Consider the following 17,865-nt stretch of genomic DNA (forward strand, 5'->3'; position numbering starts at 1 on the left):
CTGGTTGAGTAAATTTGCCTCTACTGTTCAAGCATGACAACTGGATGTCCAAACCAAAGAGAGCTCTGCCTCTTTTCTCTGGAACCAGGTGTCTTTCTAATGGCATGTATGCATATCTATCAAAGAAAGTCATTTAAACACTATGATACAAGCAAATCTTCACAAATTGATGGCAAATGTGATAAAATCAGCATTTTCTGATCAAGATTTGATTTCATTTAAAACAATTAGCAATAATACAGTATAATAATTAACAATACTAATATTAAACCAATTCCCCAAAACACTTCCTTGTGATGAGTGTAAGATCGTGTTTGTGATTTATTAAGGACAAATATTTGCAAGGCTGTAACAAGACACTGACTGAACATTAAGGCTCTGATTTGTCCAGAAGAAAACATTGTGTTTAATTCTGAAGTAGGAACTTCTTCGATCTTTGCGATGTTTCCAATCCTTGGTTGATGTCTTTGTTTGATATTTTCAAACATGTAAGCTTGATTTTTTGCACTATAATCCAGTTTATGTGTTGTGTTACTTTCATCTCAAATTGATCATGTTTATATTTGTGTTTATGTACTGTATTTGCAGGCGTATATGAACAAAATTGATTTATAGTTCTATACATGCAGACCTGCAAAACCATTCACACACACGCACACACACACACACACACACACACACACACACACACACACACACACACACACACACACAAAACAACATTGTTTTCTTCCCCCGCCATCAGGTAGCCAATTCATCCTGTCATGGAGATTTGTTCTTTTCCTTATTAAGAACAGGTGGCCATGAGATATGAGATAGGACTCTCATTTTTCATCACTGCTGCACTCCATGAGTCCAAACCAATGATCAAAACATTGAGCTGCTTCAAATCATCTCTTATCCAAGACTGATAGATAGGAGGAGTGATGGCAGAAACAACTAGTTTGTGCGTGATTGCGTGCATACTTGCGTTTGTGTGTCTGTATGTGTGCGCGTGCGTGTGTGTGTAAAATAATGTGTGTTTTTGTGAGACCACAGGTTCAGTGCATTAGTGTGACTTAGCACATGTGCATTCTTCCACATCTCCATGTTTTCTGTATGTTTTCTTGTGCACATTTGGTCTTGTAAGGCTGCTTTCAAAACGGTCTATGTGGGAGCAAATGTTGAGCTTTTAGGGTAAGTTTGAGAACAAGGTTTCCTGGCCCACAGCTGTGACGGATTGCTCGATATGCTCATTTTCCACACTGGTGGCATTTTGTAAGCAGTTTCTTTGTCAACACCCACCCCTCCGCCGACACACAAACTTCCCATCTCCTTTTCTTTATCCAATCGTAGCTCATCTGTGTTGCACAATGCTTATCGCTTTGAAAGGGAAAACAACGTGCATCTCAAAGAGAAGAGATGAAAGCGGTTTAATGATCTATAATACATGGCCGACATTCATTGGCACAGAATGAAAGCTTTAGGTGTTGGAGTAAGAACGTCAGACTGTGAGGAATCGAGACAACTTTTTCTTTGTGTCACCTACGTTTACTGATTACTTTTAGCGAGAAGCCCGCCGTCATGGCCATTGTGTCTCTAATTCTTCCTGGACAGCTTTACTCTCCTCTAAATGAGATTATAAAAAGACAAACCAGACAATGATGACAGACTGACTGAAAAAAACAAAAACATATTACAGGTAATTTTAGGAATGTGTGAGGCATGTGTTCATTGAATTTTGTCCATTCCATCTCATCACAAAATCTGTAATAAGTGACAAATGTTCTGCTACACATATCCTCACAGACTTGGCAGATGATTTCAGTGATTTTTTTTTTATCGCACAGCGATGACACCAATGGAGGCAGCACTGTGCGACAGATTTGGTTTTCCGTCCTGCACACAATAATTTATGTGTATTAAATTATGTGATGAAGACACCCAAACCTTCCACGTCTGTTTCTTTCATGAATTTCCCTCAGCTTTTTTTATTAGTTGTGCTACATGCCACTCAATTCAGGCTGATGAGATTAGTCATTGCCTGTCCCATCTGTTGTGTTCATGACTCATTTGTTTACCCGTTGGTCCACATCAGCGCTTACTGCAACCAGGGGGATCCCTTTGGTGCACGAGTGGCTGCAGGATTTTGAGGTCAACTTAGCTCAATGATTCACTACATTTTTCACGAACAAGCTATTAATAAAAGAGAATATCACCATTTCTAATCACAATGAAAAGGATTAAATTAGAAAATCCCAAATCATAGAGCCAAAGGGGAATTTGGTGATGAAATGTGCTGTTGCTCTGGGCAACCAATGTCTTCACAACCTGATGATCTACTGCGTGTTGTTCTCATTTATGAGGATGTCAAGCAGTTTGTCCTTTGGTTGTTGTCAACAACAGTTGCAGATATAAATATGATAATATGATGCATGGCAAGTTTAGGAAATAATACATTAAATAGATGTGTGTGGCAGCACAGATGCAGACAGATGACAGGTGAATTCCAAATTTGTCCTGCATCTATCTTTTATAACCCACAAATGTTTAGAATTACAGTTAAACTGATATGCATTTTTTTTACGTCAGATAATCTGTTTTTATGTTTGATATAATGAAAAATCATCAGCTCAATGATCAGATTTTTTTTAACCTGCAAAGAAGTTCTGCTTCAAGGGGACAACAGTGAGCATCCATTCTATAATTAAGAGTAAGCAAATTAAATTAAGTAAATAATGTTAATTATAAATACTAATGCTGTAAATAAATGTTCCAAAACCTATTGACAAAGTGACTGAATTTCTCTTACTTGATAGAGATGAATTAAATGCCATCTGCTGTATATCACACAATCATTTCTGGTGAATTTATTGTCTGTGGTCTCAATTATCAGTTTTGCAATCTGTGAGCTAGTAATCTGTGTTTGATGTCTAATGATAAAAATGCACAACATTCAGTCAGTTCAGCTATTGATATCCAAAATGCTGATAAGAGATGCTGGAATGCATCTATCCATTGTTCTACAAAAAAAAAAAAAAGCAATTAAGAGCTATGTTTCCAAATCAAGGTCTCTCACATGGTGCAGCGTGAGAAGGCCTTGACTGAGTGCTCTCACAAGTCAAGGGCACAGCCTGGCAAACAAACCAAGACATCAGACTGCATAGAACCAAAGCGTAGCTGAGGAGCCTGAAGCGATCAGTTACCTATGCGGTTCTTCACTCCTTTCACAATACAAAGCCAACACTCATTACATAAAGTAAATTAGACTTGGCTGACTCAATTACATGCCTGTGTGCTTTAATAGAGGGAGAAGTGATGATAAGTCGCTAAGAATATGCCGTGCCCTGCTGGTTCTGACTGACTGCGCAATTTTTCACACAATAATGTGTCCTCTAAATATCTTTGTAACTAAGCTTTCCAGGAAAACTCTGGCATTGTGTGAGAGGGGATTTGTTGGCAAATGTATACCCAAAGGCACATCTCACATCAGAAGCTGACTTGATTCTTAATTAAATGGACAGAATACAGCAGCAGTGACAGCTCTGCTGTGCTTCTGCCTCAGTAAAATTTAACAGTCACTAAAATTTCTTCAAAGTAATGATTAATGCATCTGATTTTTATGATCTGTATTCAGTGTAGCATCATGGGTAATTAAATAATGGTCCACATAGCACTGAATGCCCTCATAAAATGGCAAGGCCATAATTATGAAGCTTGGTTACCTTCTGACTCAAATTCTAATTGTGTATCAATAGAAAAAGTAGAATATGTTGCAGGATTAATACCAAAAACCACCCAAGCTGCTCAAAACCTCCCAGCTATAATATCTCAGTCAATAACATTCAGTCTTCCTGTTAATATAGTTTTGAAGTACAGTAGATTTTTAACAAAGCACATTTATTAATTGAGCAATTTCAAAAATCCATTAAGTGATACATGGAAAAAACAACATTGAAATAGTCATTCTAAACATACAGTATTCACATTCAAGTTTTATATTGTACATTATCAATACTTTAAATCAAAATAAGACCAAAATGCACATTTCTTTTATTCCCTTGCCTATTATCTTGAAAAAGCAACGTGCCAGACCTGCAGGCGTCGGTACAGTCACTCTATGAATACTGAGCATTTAATGTACTTTCTCAGTGACCAAGAATGCAGCTTCTTTTCCAAAATACAATAACCAAAGCAATGCTCTCTAGGAGTGTGCTGTGAGGAATCATTTATGCTTTCTCAGTGATTCATGAACTGGCATCATTTTCACCTTGGCAGTGCTACACACAAATATACAGTACAGAGAAGCCTCCTCTGGGGATTATGTGGCTGTCTAGAAGTCAAACATTATATAAGACGGGAACATTGCTGTTTTCTTTACTACCATTTAAATCAAGCACGTTATTTTTACTATTGTTGTCCCCCTCCAAGATAAATAGGGTTATAAAATGTGAAGCAAGCCCGGGTCCCATTGACATTTTAGGGAGTCCTTTTGGAGCACTAAAGATGCACACTTGATGGATACCAGAATTCTAAAAACAATGGGAAGACAAAATGAGACATGCTTACGGATGAAGAGTTGAATAAAGATAAGAAATATAGAGAACATGGAGAGAGCACAGGTGAAAGGAATGAGGTGGAGGTGGATAACATCGGTAACAGAATGAAAAAAACAACAGTAGGAAGAGAGGAAAAGTAAGTGACATGATGAAACAGTCCATCAGCAAGAAAACCCCAGGATATGGTAGAAAAAGAGATTTAGACAGAGGAAGAGCTGCACCGAAGGAGAGAAGAAAATGACAGAAGCAGCTTTCAACCAGAGAAAATAAATAGGAAAACAAATAAAATTCAATACATTGACAGTTCCTATTTGTGTTTTCTTCCGTGCTTTCAGTATGCCGGTCTGTAGAAGAGCTCCCCAGAGGCAAGTCTGCGTTTCAGTTCCTGCCACAGTAGCTCCCTCTCCTTTTGTGCACCCTTCATGAAACCACGGTTTTCCTGTGCTCTCCGAGACAAGTAGGGTATCACCTCATTCACCGGCCCATAGGGGACATACTTAAAGACAGGGAAGCCTGCCTGTCCTGGGGTTGACAGTGCATAAGTGGGACAGGGGGAAAAAAAAATTGTTATTGACTAATCAAGATGAAGATGACAAATGCAGATATGTTCAATCAAAATATAAACACAACTCTTAAGATTTGTTTTCCCGGAACAGTTATCTCTTGCCGAGATAATCCATCCACCTGTCATGTAAGGCATAATAAAATAAGGGATTAGATAATGATTACTGCAGGAGTGTGCCTCTGCCTCAATGAAAATCTTGAGGAAGCATGCAATTGGTATACAGGCTGCAGGAACATCCACCAGAGCAGCTGTGAGTACGCAAAATGTCAGTGAAAATCAAGCTTCTAATCTTGGAATGTAGCGTAATGACGACTGATCCAGTTATGGAACAGTGGATGGTGAATTAGCTGCGGCAGCTTATGATGCAACAAAGTTTACATATAAATGAGTCTAACCACGAGCAAACACGTTGCCGCTCTTAGCAAAACATCTTGCAATCGGTCAAGAATACAAAGAAAACACCGATAAATGTCCAGAGCGCCAGAGAAAGTCCGCCAAAGGAGATCAATTGCTACAAAGCACTGGCAGCCAATGAATAAACTTGAAAATGTTAACTTAATCTGAGGTAATCCTGCCAAGATCAGATTCACAATTGCTTTTAAAGGTATCTGCGTCCACAATATTTACATCTGTATCCCTATCCGGTTAAGTCTCCAGTTAAGTATAATACATGTTTTGTTTTAGTTTTTTTTTTTAAGGAAAAAAAGCACATTTAGAGTTTTAATTTTATTACAAATTGTTCAAAACACACCTTTGCCATTAACAGTCATGTTAATATTGACATGAATGGATTACTTTTACAAAGTGCTCTTTAACTCCCAGCTTCTCCAAAATTACAATTACCGTTATTTATGGACTACTGAACGTGCCTGTCTATAAGCCACATGTGATGAAGAGATATTTACACAGAAATTTTTAATTCACCACTATTTTCCGAGCAGTGCCTGTTAGGAACGTCAATGTCCAACATCTCACCATCACTTCACTATGCAGCAGCTCCGTTTCCTACTTCAACAGCCAGATCGATTGCCTTCAACTTAAAAGCTGCACCAAATGGGTTTCTTCACGTATTTTCCAAAGAAAGTGGTGTGCATGATGTGCAAAATATCTGTTCTATGGTAGCGCTTTCCTTGGCACATTGTCTCCTCCACCTGTCTGTCTCACTCTTGCACTTGCATTTCCTGCTAGAGTGCTCCGTGTAGGCTATTAGGAGCTAAAATCTATAGATAACGCGCATCATTGTTTTAGCCGCAGGGTTCAATGCATGTGAAGTAGTTTGTAGTCAGGAAAATACGGTAACGCAGACATAAGTGTAATTTTCTATGTTTGAAAAACTGGAAGCAAAAACAAGTTTCACTGATTTAAAATTTTCTACTACTATTTACAAATATCGATTGCAATTTCATTTGCACATTTTCATTGACTTGTTCAATTATCAGCTGTTATAGTGTGGAGGGATTTACTTTTTAACATGTTTTCCTGCCAGCGTGCAATGAACAGTGAATAAACCCCATCTGAAAGTCATCAACACAGGTTTTCCTCAGAACAACTCTCCTTATCAGATTAGCTTGTTGCAGTCACACAAGACTATTTACATTTGAATTAATGGAGCTGCCATTGTTTGAATATTTGGCTTGTATACCGAGTCGGTTTTACTAGGGCTGCCATTGCAAAACTGTAGAAATAAATACCTGTATCTGAATCTTTTTAATGTCTTCATAATCACTGGTAAATTGTCGAAAAATTATAAAAACAAAGACATGAACTGAACTGAGCCACAGAAAATCTAATAAAAATACTGGTCTCTTTGAGGAAACAATTCTAACTAATTTTCTTTAACATACACTATTTTTCAAATGCATGACACTAACTGCTCTCTCTCTCTCCCCTGAGAAAAAAAGCCAGGCCATGTCAGTTCACGTCAGTCATAGTAAAGGCTGCTTAACTGCTGGCTCTCTGTGATAGACAGCTGCTGGCCATTGCGGTATCTATCTCTGACTGACAAGCAAACTGGTGAGAGCTTGCAGCAGTGCTTTGTTAAGACATTTTGTCGATACCGAGGTGTCTAAGTTCATACATCATGTTATGGGTTGCAGACTGATGTGTGAACTCCATACAGAAAAAATGTTTTGTAAGTGCGTAGCTAAAAACTCAAAGACACAGGTGAGAGTTAAAGGGGGAGGGCACAGTTCACTTATCCTGAAACATCACTCAGCTATCAATCATCCTGGTGGAGGGCAGGAAAGTTCAGTGCATCAACGTTGACCTACGCCGTGTTTGTGTGTTCTTTTCTTACCCAGTGGGAAGCTGATCTGATCACACATTCCCAGCAGTTGACCAAAGTACACCTTGTTCTCCGTGGGCAGGAGACCCAACTCATTCATTCTGATTGAAAGAGAATAACGTGGTTTAAATGGAGTCAAAGCAGTGTGTGTGTGTGTGTCTGTGTGTGTTAAGAATTGAAGCCATACCTCCTGATGGTGTGTTTCACTGTGTCCTCATTATGTGAAGCCACCATCACGTTGGCATTCCTGTTAAGTGCAATCTCTTCCAACACATAGTCCAGACACCTTCAAAAAATGGAGACAAACATGAAGACAGACACAATGGTGGATATTTAAATGTGTGATTGTGTTTTACATAACCGTGGACTTTTTCATTGCAAAAAACAAAAACAAAAAATGAGTTACATCAGAGCATAAACCACCCAGAAGAAATTATTTTAATGGATTTAATTTCTTCTGCACGACAAGATTATTTTTACATGTCCAAGCAGTACAAATATTGTTCATGTGAGTATAAATTCAACACAAATCTAAACCAATTTAGGGAGGACCCCTGCATTCTGCTCTCCTGGTAGTATAGCTGTGTTAATACGTTACTGTCATCTGTATATTTTCTAATCCTACCTCATGCTGCGCTGTAGCCCATCAACCAGACTTTGTGTCAGCTCTGAACTGATGTTTACCTCAAACTCTGACTGATGGCCTGGGGGTGGTCTTTCCCTTTTGTGTTCAAAACTAGATTGATCTCCACGGGGTGATTACATTGAACTTGCCTTAATCAAAGAATGTTGGAAAATTATTACAACATGGTGCCCTTGGAGCTTCCATAACTTTAACCCAACAGGGTGGAAGCTCACTGTAACATGATGCTGAACCCAGAAACACCAGGACAATCACAAAACCTTTTTATCCAAATGTGGGTCTGTTTAAATCTGACCCACACAGCAAAAAAGAAAGTGTTTTCCTGGGACGTGTTTGTAACACTTAATTCTCAACTGTTCAATAACCACTGGCAAAATGTTGAAGTGAACGACAGTCTTGGAAGACAGTCATAATCCATTCAAAGCTGGTCTATCTCAGAAAGCTAAAATTTTCATTAAGTAAATTTGGACTATGTTCAACTGTTTTAATAAAAAAAAAAGACACAAGCCTCTTACATGTGATACATTCTGTTAGTTGACTGATAATCAGGGTTAATCGGATCCTCGTAACTGAGCTCCTCGGCCCTCTCTCGCTCCTGATACATGTAGGCACCACGCACCAGCTTGGCAGCAAAACACCAACTTTCACGTCGAGACAATTCTACGTCCATGGTCACACAGTCATAAGCTTCCTTCAGGGCAAAAATTGAACAAAGATTAACTCATAGTCAAATAGTCATTTTATAACTTTGATGAGTAAAAAGAGAACATAAATATTTACTGAGAAACAACACATTTTGAAAACATAGTCAAAAGTTCTGGATATATTAACCTGAGTAGGTAAGATTACATTTTGATCTCACATCGCTGGTCTTGTTGCCAAGTTGTAGAACCTTCCCTACCTTGAGGTAGCATTGGTATGTGTTATAGATGACTGGCTTCTCTCTGTTATAGATCCTCTGCATTTCTAATGTCAGCCTGCTAATAGCAGGCTGGAGGTAGGTTTGCTCTGCGTCCACCATCAAGCGCACACCATTCTCGATGGCATGCTAGATTTAAAAAAAAAAAAAGGGGGGGGGGTTAATGTTATGTTTTTGCCAGTTTGCTTTTTGTTTGTAAATCTATGATTTTGGTGATATTTCTTGAGAGGAGCGGTAGAAAGCAAAGACAATCAATTAGATATTGACGTTGATCTGGATCATGATCTGAATCCAGTACTCTATTTTCATTTTATTAGGTAAAATTAAAAGATTTTGAATTTTGGTTTAACTTCAAGTGTTTGTTCCTTACAAATCAATGACAAATTCACTTTGCTGCAGGGTTAGTGTGTATTTGTATACAGTGATCAGTCCCTGTTGTTTTCTCGCTTTTACCTTGACTAGGACGTCCATGCGTTGCAACATCCTCTTCATCTGCTTCTCTTCCTCTTCAGTGAATGTCTTCAGCAGTGGTTCCAGTTCACCTCGCTAGACAAACGACCCAAGAGTGTGTGTAACATAATGTGCTGATTATCATCAAATATGAAATATCACACAGTACGACAGTAAGGAATGTTTATCTACCCTTCAGCTGACTTATGCCAAAGGTCAAGAGCATGTTGGTAATTTGTTTAAACTGTATCAGCCAGTTTATATAAACAGTATAAAATGATAAGAAATCTTGTTCATGAGGCTGCAGTCAGCTGCATGCCATTATCCAAATCAGCTGCTGCTGCAAATTGTTGCCTCAGATTTGGAAAATCAAACAGCAAAGCAATCATTATCTTCATTTTGGGTTATGAATTAAATTTCTAAAGTCTGAGATATTGTTTTGAGTACTTTTTTTTTTCTCAATGGTATTATGTTGTGATACTGACCTCTACATTTGGCACAACCAGCAGTTCCGACATCTTTGTTCTGTCACCTATGAGGCTGTTCCAGTCGAGCAGGTCAATGGTACTGTCAAGGTGAAGGATGGAAGGATTCACAATAGTACACTAAATATTCCGGTTTTGAGAGTTGGGGGAGCTGATATGATTTTGTTTGTGTGTTTTAAGCAGGACAACTTAACAGGATTACATTTTGTGAGCCCTAGGGGAAGGAATAAGTGATTAGCTGTTGAGGCTGTACTGTATCAAGAAAGTAGCAGATATCCAGGTTTTTTTTTGTTTGTTTGTTTTACAAATGCAACTATAGCGATGCCACGATTAGACATACACTGCTTCTGACTGATTCTGTATAACATCATTATCATGCAGAGCCTATGAGAGCCAGAACAGGGCAGATTATGATGTTCCTATAGTAGGATTTAAATTTGCTTGGTGATGGTATACACCATACAGTAAGAGGTATAAGTTGCCTTTAGTTTAAAATGTATTGATATTTGTCAGGGTGAAACTGGAGATGTCCCAAAAAATTTTGAAAGTAGAAAGAAAATGTGGTTTCCCATTTTTCAAATGAAAATAGTGAAATTAAAATTTTTATTTCTAGCCATTACATTTGAGGAAATTTTTTTTATTTGTCTCAAGATATTTCAGGAGTAGATTAAAATTAATATAATATATTAATAAATCTTTTAATATACAACAAAAGATAATTGAAAACTGAAGCTCCTCAGGACTTTTTAGCAGACATCTTTCAATAAAATGGGTATACTTAAAAAGTGAGAAAAAAACTTAAAATGTTTCTGTATGCAATTTGAATATTTCTATTTCAGAGCTACTGTTCTTACTCTGAAGGGTCCCGTTTCCTTCCACTAAACCAGCTGTAGAAGTCACCCTTTGCACCCAGTTTGGTCAAGAATTCCTAGATAGATAAAGATCTCAGCATAGCCACGGAATGCATAGACAGGAATGCAAAGATGATATTTACATGGTACACACATATAACTATGTCTAAAGTTCACCATGAAGACACAGGAGAGACACTACCTGCATCTGATTTAGCTCCAACCTCTGCTCTAAGGTTTCTTGCTCATCTTGTCCCTGTTGTGAAGCCAGGAAGGTGAAAAATCTTCGCCATTTGACCAGGACCTCTGAGAACTGTAGCTTTAAAAACAAAACAAAAAATAATGTCAGTCCATTGCACCCCTTCAGCAAGATATTCTGCAAAATATTGGCCTTCACATTCATATCACAAGGTTAGTGCCTACCAGAAACTGAGGTCTCCCTAGAGCAGTCAGTTTAATGGCAGAAAACCCATCCACTGAACTCCCACCTGCGGGTCACACAGAAAAATATTAACATGTATGTTATATTCAAGATAGTAATGCATGTAATGAAGATAATTCACTGCACCACAGAACCTTTGTTTTGAAGGATGACAATATTAAAAATTTTTGAAAGAAAATTACATTAGAACATTGAAACTATTGTCATGTTTAATTACCAATGCAATTTAAATTCTGCTTATTTACCAGATGCTTTAATGCACTTGATGAAGGTTTCCATATGCTGGTCACATTTGGCCTCATCCGCATAGAAATAAGTGCGGGCTCCAGTCACTCCCCCACGGCGGTCTCCAAATGTTTTGTGAACATTGTGCTTTTTGTCTTTATTGTTCTCAGCTGGGGGTGAAAATGAATATAAATGCCTGCTAACTTTACTATAAATGACAAATAAGAACATGGGACAGAACTTACCTGTGCTGTCCTCCTTTGTAGCAGACACACATGAGCTAAAACAGATATAGAACACCAAAGGACAGAGTGAGTTTTCTTTCCCCTGTATTTGTTTAAAAATCTACCTTCCATTGGTAACTTTTGGAAAGCGAGATCTTTCTGTGTCCACTTTGGTCTTGTCGACATGGCATGTCAGGTCAGCCCACTTACCCCCAGACAGAGCAGTTGTAGCAGTACATGACACTTCATCTATTTTACCTTCAACTCGGGAGCTTGCGTAACCAAACACATGACTAAACACAGAGAAAGCTGGACAACGAGGACTTCAATTCCATTCAAATCCAGCTTCTTCACACTTACTGTATATGGTAGTTTTATTGTGAAGTTACATTTTTAAAAAATCCTTTTGACGGTAACTGAAACTGTATTGTTATTCACATATTTAATCGAGTATTTAAACTACTTCTAACCAAAATTGGTCGGGCAGAAATTATTAGTTGTTTCACCCAATAGAGACACAATTTTGACAATCATCTAATCATTTTGAAGGAGACTTGCCTTTCACACTGATAATTTTGTGTTTTTCTTGGTTTGGTCTACATATATTTTTGTTAACTCAGGAACTCCAGGAACTTGTGATTACCTTCAAAAACTTTATATTTAATCCCCGTTGAGGGTCATGGGTCTGCTGGAGCCTTTCTCAGCTGGCTATGGGTGAGAGATGGGGTACACGCCGGATGAAATGCCAGCTAATCACAGGCCAATACAAAAGACAACTGAACACACAAGCTCACACTCACATCTGTGGACAATGTGGCGTGACCAATTCATCTAAACAGCATGTGTTTGGAGGTGGGAGAAAGCTGGAGAGATCTGAGACAACTCAACCCAGAAGCTTCCATGAAAGAAGGTGGGTTTAACAAGAACCCAAAGGAGGCCATCACTCATTTGAATTCCACAGAGTCTAATCGGTGCAGTAGGTATTAATGTACAGTGATGGGGGATATGAACATCTAGTCCTAATCATCTGGTTAACCAGTGACTGCGGTGAAAGCACAGCTGGCAGCAAGACATATAGTGTGTGTGTGTGTGTGTGTGTGTGTGTGTGTGTGTGTGTGTGTGTGTGTGTGTGTGTGTGTGTGTGTGTGTAGCATGAAAGTCTTATTGTTGCCATCTTGACAGATCAGACAGATCACTGGTGCTGCTGTCACACCATGCTGTCTGAGATCAAGCTGGCATAATGGGCCTTGTCCTTCTGCTTTTGTGTTTGAAGCCAAGAGCTGGGTTAAGGTTTGACATCTATTTTGATGTTTGTGATCAGGAATCTCCAAGACAAAATACATCAAAGCTGTGCAGTTATATCTTGTTACGATTGGTGGAATGGTGCAAATAGAATCCAGTATGTGCAACAGAGATGGAGAAGGTCACGGAAAAGACCTCACATGAGAGCGTAATAACATGACAAAGCAGTAGTAGAGGACAAAGTGTTTTGCTGCCACAATATATGTACATACATATATTGAATATAGGTTTATTTACTCATGACATTACATTAAAATGTTGAACAAGATCAAAAATAGATCTTCACTTTTCTTTATACCTTAATACATATCATATGTCATGTTTTCTTTTTGAATACAGTATGGTCTACAGGATGTCCTAATTACTCAAGATCCACTTGTGGGCAGCTCCACAACCCAAGTAATTATGCAACTAGTAATTAGATATTAGGAGAGACTAATAATGTATAATTCATGTGAGCACAGGCATCTATTTAACTTCAACTCAAATTGCAAGTGTGCTGAATTACTCTGACAGGATTCCTAACAACAACGAAATTCTCTAAAACCAGAATGAGGGCTGTGACTCAGCTAACGTGATTATGCTATAGAGAGCATTTATTGTACTTCTGAGTTTGAATTCAAATGTATTTTACCACATCAGAAGAAAACAACATTTATGTTGTCTAGGGATCAGTTTCTATAAAATAATTAAAAAAGGGCTTTATATTCTTATTATGTGGACACAAAATCACTCTTTATCTAATATCTACTTAAACAAATGGGAATAGCACAACTTTCTTACTCTCTCTGTTCGGCCTCTTCCTGGCTGATGTCTTCCTCTACACTGTAGTCCAGGACAGAGCCAACGCCAAAGGCCTGATTCTTCTGGATTAGGGGCCTGATGGCTATGTGGTCCTCCCCAGCAACAAACTGTCCGTAGAAGGTCATCTTCATGAACGAGTTGAAAGCTCTCTGCCCTAAGATCTTCTTACTTAAATCCATTATCTGAGTAGAAAGAGAAGAGACACGGTAACCAAAAGAAAAACAATTTCTGACAGTGTGTTAAATTAGCTGATTTGTAGTTTATCATTTCCCAGGTCGTAAATTGCAATATCCGCATCAAGACAGGTTTTGGAGGCAACGGGATTATTTGACAGATCATGGGGAAAAAGAAAGAGAATCTCCCCTAAAAAAAAATTCGGATTATGTTCTGACAAGCTTCAAACTTCTTAAGGCATGCAGGCCTAAAACAGGGCCAAAGCATGACAGCTGCATGCACACTAAAAATAGGAGCAACAGGGAATTTTATTGCCACTTCACATTTTGGCAGATATTGGCTTTACAAACACAGCCAAGCATCATCGATTCAACTCATTACAATAATGTTAAGTGAGGAAAGAAGACTTTTCTCCCACACATTTATTGTATAATGTGTACCAACATTAACCAGATAATCATTGATATTATAATATGACCTGTGTATGAGGATGGTGATACACTTTGAAGAGCTGAATCTGGCAAAACCAGTTTCAGTTTGGGCCTGGTGTGTAGACAGGAACCGTCTTTGTTTGAATGCCATTAACATTGTGAATCTATCATAATGCGTTTCTTGACATGAGAAATTCACGGCTTTTTTTTTTTGACACGCAGTAATAATGATTAAAATTGCTTTCACATTGAGGTTGGGAGACTAGGTTTGAGGCGTCAACATGAACTCTAACTTAATTGTCAGCAGCAGTTTTATAATACATCTCGTCATCAAACCTACCTCTTTGTTTTTATCGACTAAGATGTCATAGGAACAGAGTTTAAAAACAACCAAACTTCGGAGCAGCTCCAATGAGTCTTTGCTCCTATACGCTTCTTGTGTTTGGTTGAAGTCGACGGAGATCGCTCCTTTCCTTGACAGCCGTTCCTGCGTCTCCTTCTGGCTCAAGGTGGATTGAAGTCTTTGACAGGAGCAGAAACGTTTCAAGGGAAAATCCGCTCCCAGCCGCGCCAGGTATGGCCCGGCTTTGGCACACAGCGCCATCCTGGAGGAACACAAAACACCCCAGATGCGTTAAAACCCAGAGTAAACACTACAGATCAAGCTGACAGGAATCAACCAGTGACATAAGACTTTTGGTAACGCCCTTTGGTACATGTGCACGCCCAGTCTCACGTTTTCAGGTAATCCAATCCCACGACATTCCAGTTTGGTTATTTACCCCACCCCACCCTACACTACACGAGTTACACCTAGGAAAAAAGAGGGGAAGACAGGGGCGTCACTAAATGTAATCCCACCTTTGGGCACCTTGGTGCACACCGACCCAATTAATGCCAGTTGTGCATGGTAGCTGGTTAACTGTTCATCTTTGCATCATGAACATTCTCAACATGTTTTATTTCCACATGTAAAGTATACACTGTATATGTGAAAAAGAACAAAACCTTACGTATGTTATGAAACTAGTCCACATTTCTAATCTCAGAAATTCTTACGGCATTGATCATTTAAGCAGAAAATCTTCATGATTTTAGTTGATGATTTAAATAAGTATATAAACATAGGTGCACATATTATATACACATACTCAAGTTGTTAAAATGACAGTAAACTCATTTTTAAGTGACATATATGTTGTTCATTATTATGAAAAATAGAAGAATTTTTTTTTTTTTACATGTCTAGCATCATCCTTTTGGTCAGAAAACCTTAAAATCTGCGTTGCAGCAGCTTCCGTATCCAGTGGCCATGTGGGCGTCATACGTCATTGGCGACATATTTCACTTCCTCAGTCAGGGCAGCCATTAGAACACAATGCGATCACTGAAGCCATAAACCCGGTAAAGAACATGGTTACCTGTGTGGTGAACGGTTGTGCCAACACAACAGGACATCAATACAAAGGCAAGGACCTTTGGTCAAAATGACCAAAGATCCGAGGATCTGTCATGAGCCCTTTACCTCGGAGGATTTCCAAAGAGATTTGAAGTTAAGATCATTTTTAGACAACACATAGTATTTAGTCTGAATTCCCAAGGTTTAGTGGATAATTAATTCATGTTTGAAGCTACTCGAAGTATTGCATAAATGTTTCTATGACCAGATTACCACGTGATTATGGCACTCGCGAAAAGTAAACAATATCAAAAGTGATAGACAGGTCATTTTACTGAGAAGATCTGTGAAACTAAAAAAAATAAAACAGCATGTCAGGCCCTGATTCTTATACATTCTTAAATACAAGACATATTAATATTAACTAGAGTTGTTATTAATTCCACACAGTCCAACAGTGACGAATGGCAGTTAGCTCAATATTAACATAATATAGACAATCCCATTGACGGGCTAGCGCATTAGCATCGGTAGCGTGATTAACTTTTCCACACACACTGTAAACCAAAACGGGACATTATAGCTAGTTGGATATAATAATAATAATAATATTAATAATGATGATTCACACTTTATTAATCCCTCATGGAGAAATTCTCTTTACACTCACACATGTACATATATGTGTTAATCACAGCACGTGGTTACAGGTTACAGGCCCCTGAAACAGGCACAGCACACTCGGGGCATGTAGGCATGGAATTAGTAGTACAGTATAGAGGTACAGGGGAGGCAGAGTGATGGGTCGCGTGAGGAAATCGCGCCCCAATGAGCATCTTGTGGGGGGGGGGGGCTTGCTCAAGGGCGCCTCGGCAGTGGCTGGGAGCTGAGCCAACACCACCCAACGTCAGCTCTCACTCCGATGGATGTCCTGGCGGGAGCGGGACTCGAAGAGATGGCTGAGTGAACCTGTCTTCAAGATATGTGAGCCACCGCTGAGCCACTGCCGCCCCCATATCTCTATCAGAATGTGATTCAGATGAAGACACCTGGGATGAGTCGCTAGATGTCCAAATTCTCATTTTCTGCATACGGCGGGTGATAATTATCTGCGATAATTACCCCCCAGGTGGGTTCACAGGGAACTCGTCCTAAGTATTTGATGATGATGACATGATTTTAGACGATATCTTGATAAATAATAGTGAAAATTTTGGCTCGCTTTCTTTATCGGCATTGATATGGATTAACCCCGATGCCTACGATTGCGTCACTTCCGCCGTCATGGAGTGCTCCATAACTAACGATATATTTTGTTTTTCGAAGTCCCCATTGTTCATTAAAACATAAAAATGACACCAAGCCTTTTTTTAACTATGTACTTCAAATACAGACCTGGTTCATTTGGCCTTTACTGTCCCTTTAAAGCAGTAGCCTACCATAAGACAAATCCGTTGCACTGAGGATGCAGACATACTTCAGATTTCAGTCATTACTTGCAGCCACTGGCCCATCCTCAGAAACCTCACCTGCTTCATGATTGTGTGACTTTTGTTGGCACAGCGAGCTCAGTTTATTTGAAGAAAGTCACATGAAAAGACCTGCAAACATAGTGCCAGCTCCACAAATGAGCAACTTGTAATGGGATGGTGTCTTGCTCAACGGCACCTCAGCAGAGGACAGGAGGTGAAAATACATCTCCCACTGCCAGTTCACACTCCAAACTTTTTGGTCCACAAAAGGGTTGAACTTGCCACCCTCTGGTCCCCTGCTCAAGACCTAGTAGGCTGAATTACTGCCCCCCCCCCCATGGTGAAATTATTGTGCATGTATGATTGTTATTGTACATCTGGCAACACACGTTTATTTCTATTTGCTATTGTCCCCAAATTACTTGCTGATGGATCCTCATTGGGATTCTGTAGAATAAGTAGTTATAGGATGGATGGATGGATGGATGGATGGATGGATGGATGGATGGATAGAATGATGGATAGATATATACATAGAGAAAGAGAGAGAGAGAGAGAGAGAGAGAGAGAGAGAGAGAGAGAGAGAGAGAGAGAGAGAGAGAGAGAGAGAGAGAGAGAGAGAGAGAGAGAGAGAGAGAGAGAGAGAGAGAGAGAGAG

The 17,865-nt window shown here is 39.1% G+C and overlaps 1 protein-coding gene across 2 annotated transcripts; it reads right to left on the reverse strand.

Annotated features, from left to right (window-relative positions):
• Positions 1–3,880: 3,880 nt before the first annotated feature.
• Positions 3,881–15,135, reverse strand: prodhb (proline dehydrogenase (oxidase) 1b). Of its 2 annotated transcripts, none has more exons than XM_068310699.1 (15): positions 15,074–15,135; positions 14,678–14,942; positions 13,712–13,914; positions 11,648–11,682; positions 11,423–11,572; positions 11,159–11,223; positions 10,938–11,054; positions 10,739–10,812; positions 9,885–9,966; positions 9,403–9,495; positions 8,932–9,078; positions 8,546–8,721; positions 7,575–7,673; positions 7,400–7,488; positions 3,881–5,060 (listed from the first exon to the last, which is right to left on the reverse strand). In XM_068310699.1, the coding sequence occupies exons 2-15, from the start codon at positions 14,939–14,941 to the stop codon at positions 4,870–4,872; spliced, it is 1,785 nt and encodes a 594-aa protein (XP_068166800.1). In that variant the 5' UTR covers position 14,942; positions 15,074–15,135; the 3' UTR covers positions 3,881–4,869. The 2 variants fall into 2 exon arrangements, with proteins under 2 accessions (XP_068166800.1, XP_068166801.1); XM_068310700.1 differs by lacking the exon at positions 15,074–15,135 and having other exon boundaries at positions 3,881–4,511; positions 4,835–5,060; positions 14,678–15,003.
• Between the last annotated feature and the right edge of the window lie 2,730 nt (positions 15,136–17,865).

Source organism: Antennarius striatus, chromosome 3 (genome assembly GCF_040054535.1).
Source record: "Antennarius striatus isolate MH-2024 chromosome 3, ASM4005453v1, whole genome shotgun sequence".
Taxonomy (NCBI): domain Eukaryota; kingdom Metazoa; phylum Chordata; class Actinopteri; order Lophiiformes; family Antennariidae; genus Antennarius; species Antennarius striatus.

What these genes read in the sequence shown, in the direction of transcription:
- prodhb (XM_068310699.1), bottom strand. Translation starts at nt 14,941, where the DNA reads ATGGCGCTGTGTGCCAAAGCCGGGCCATACCTGGCGCGGCTGGGAGCG. An exon ending in TACAAAGGAGGACAGCACAG is followed by an intron (nt 11,573 to 11,647) that starts GTAAGTTCTGTC and finishes TTTCACCCCCAG; the next exon opens with CTGAGAACAATAAAGACAAA. An exon ending in TGGTTGTGCCAAATGTAGAG is followed by an intron (nt 9,496 to 9,884) that starts GTCAGTATCACA and finishes TCGTTTGTCTAG; the next exon opens with CGAGGTGAACTGGAACCACT.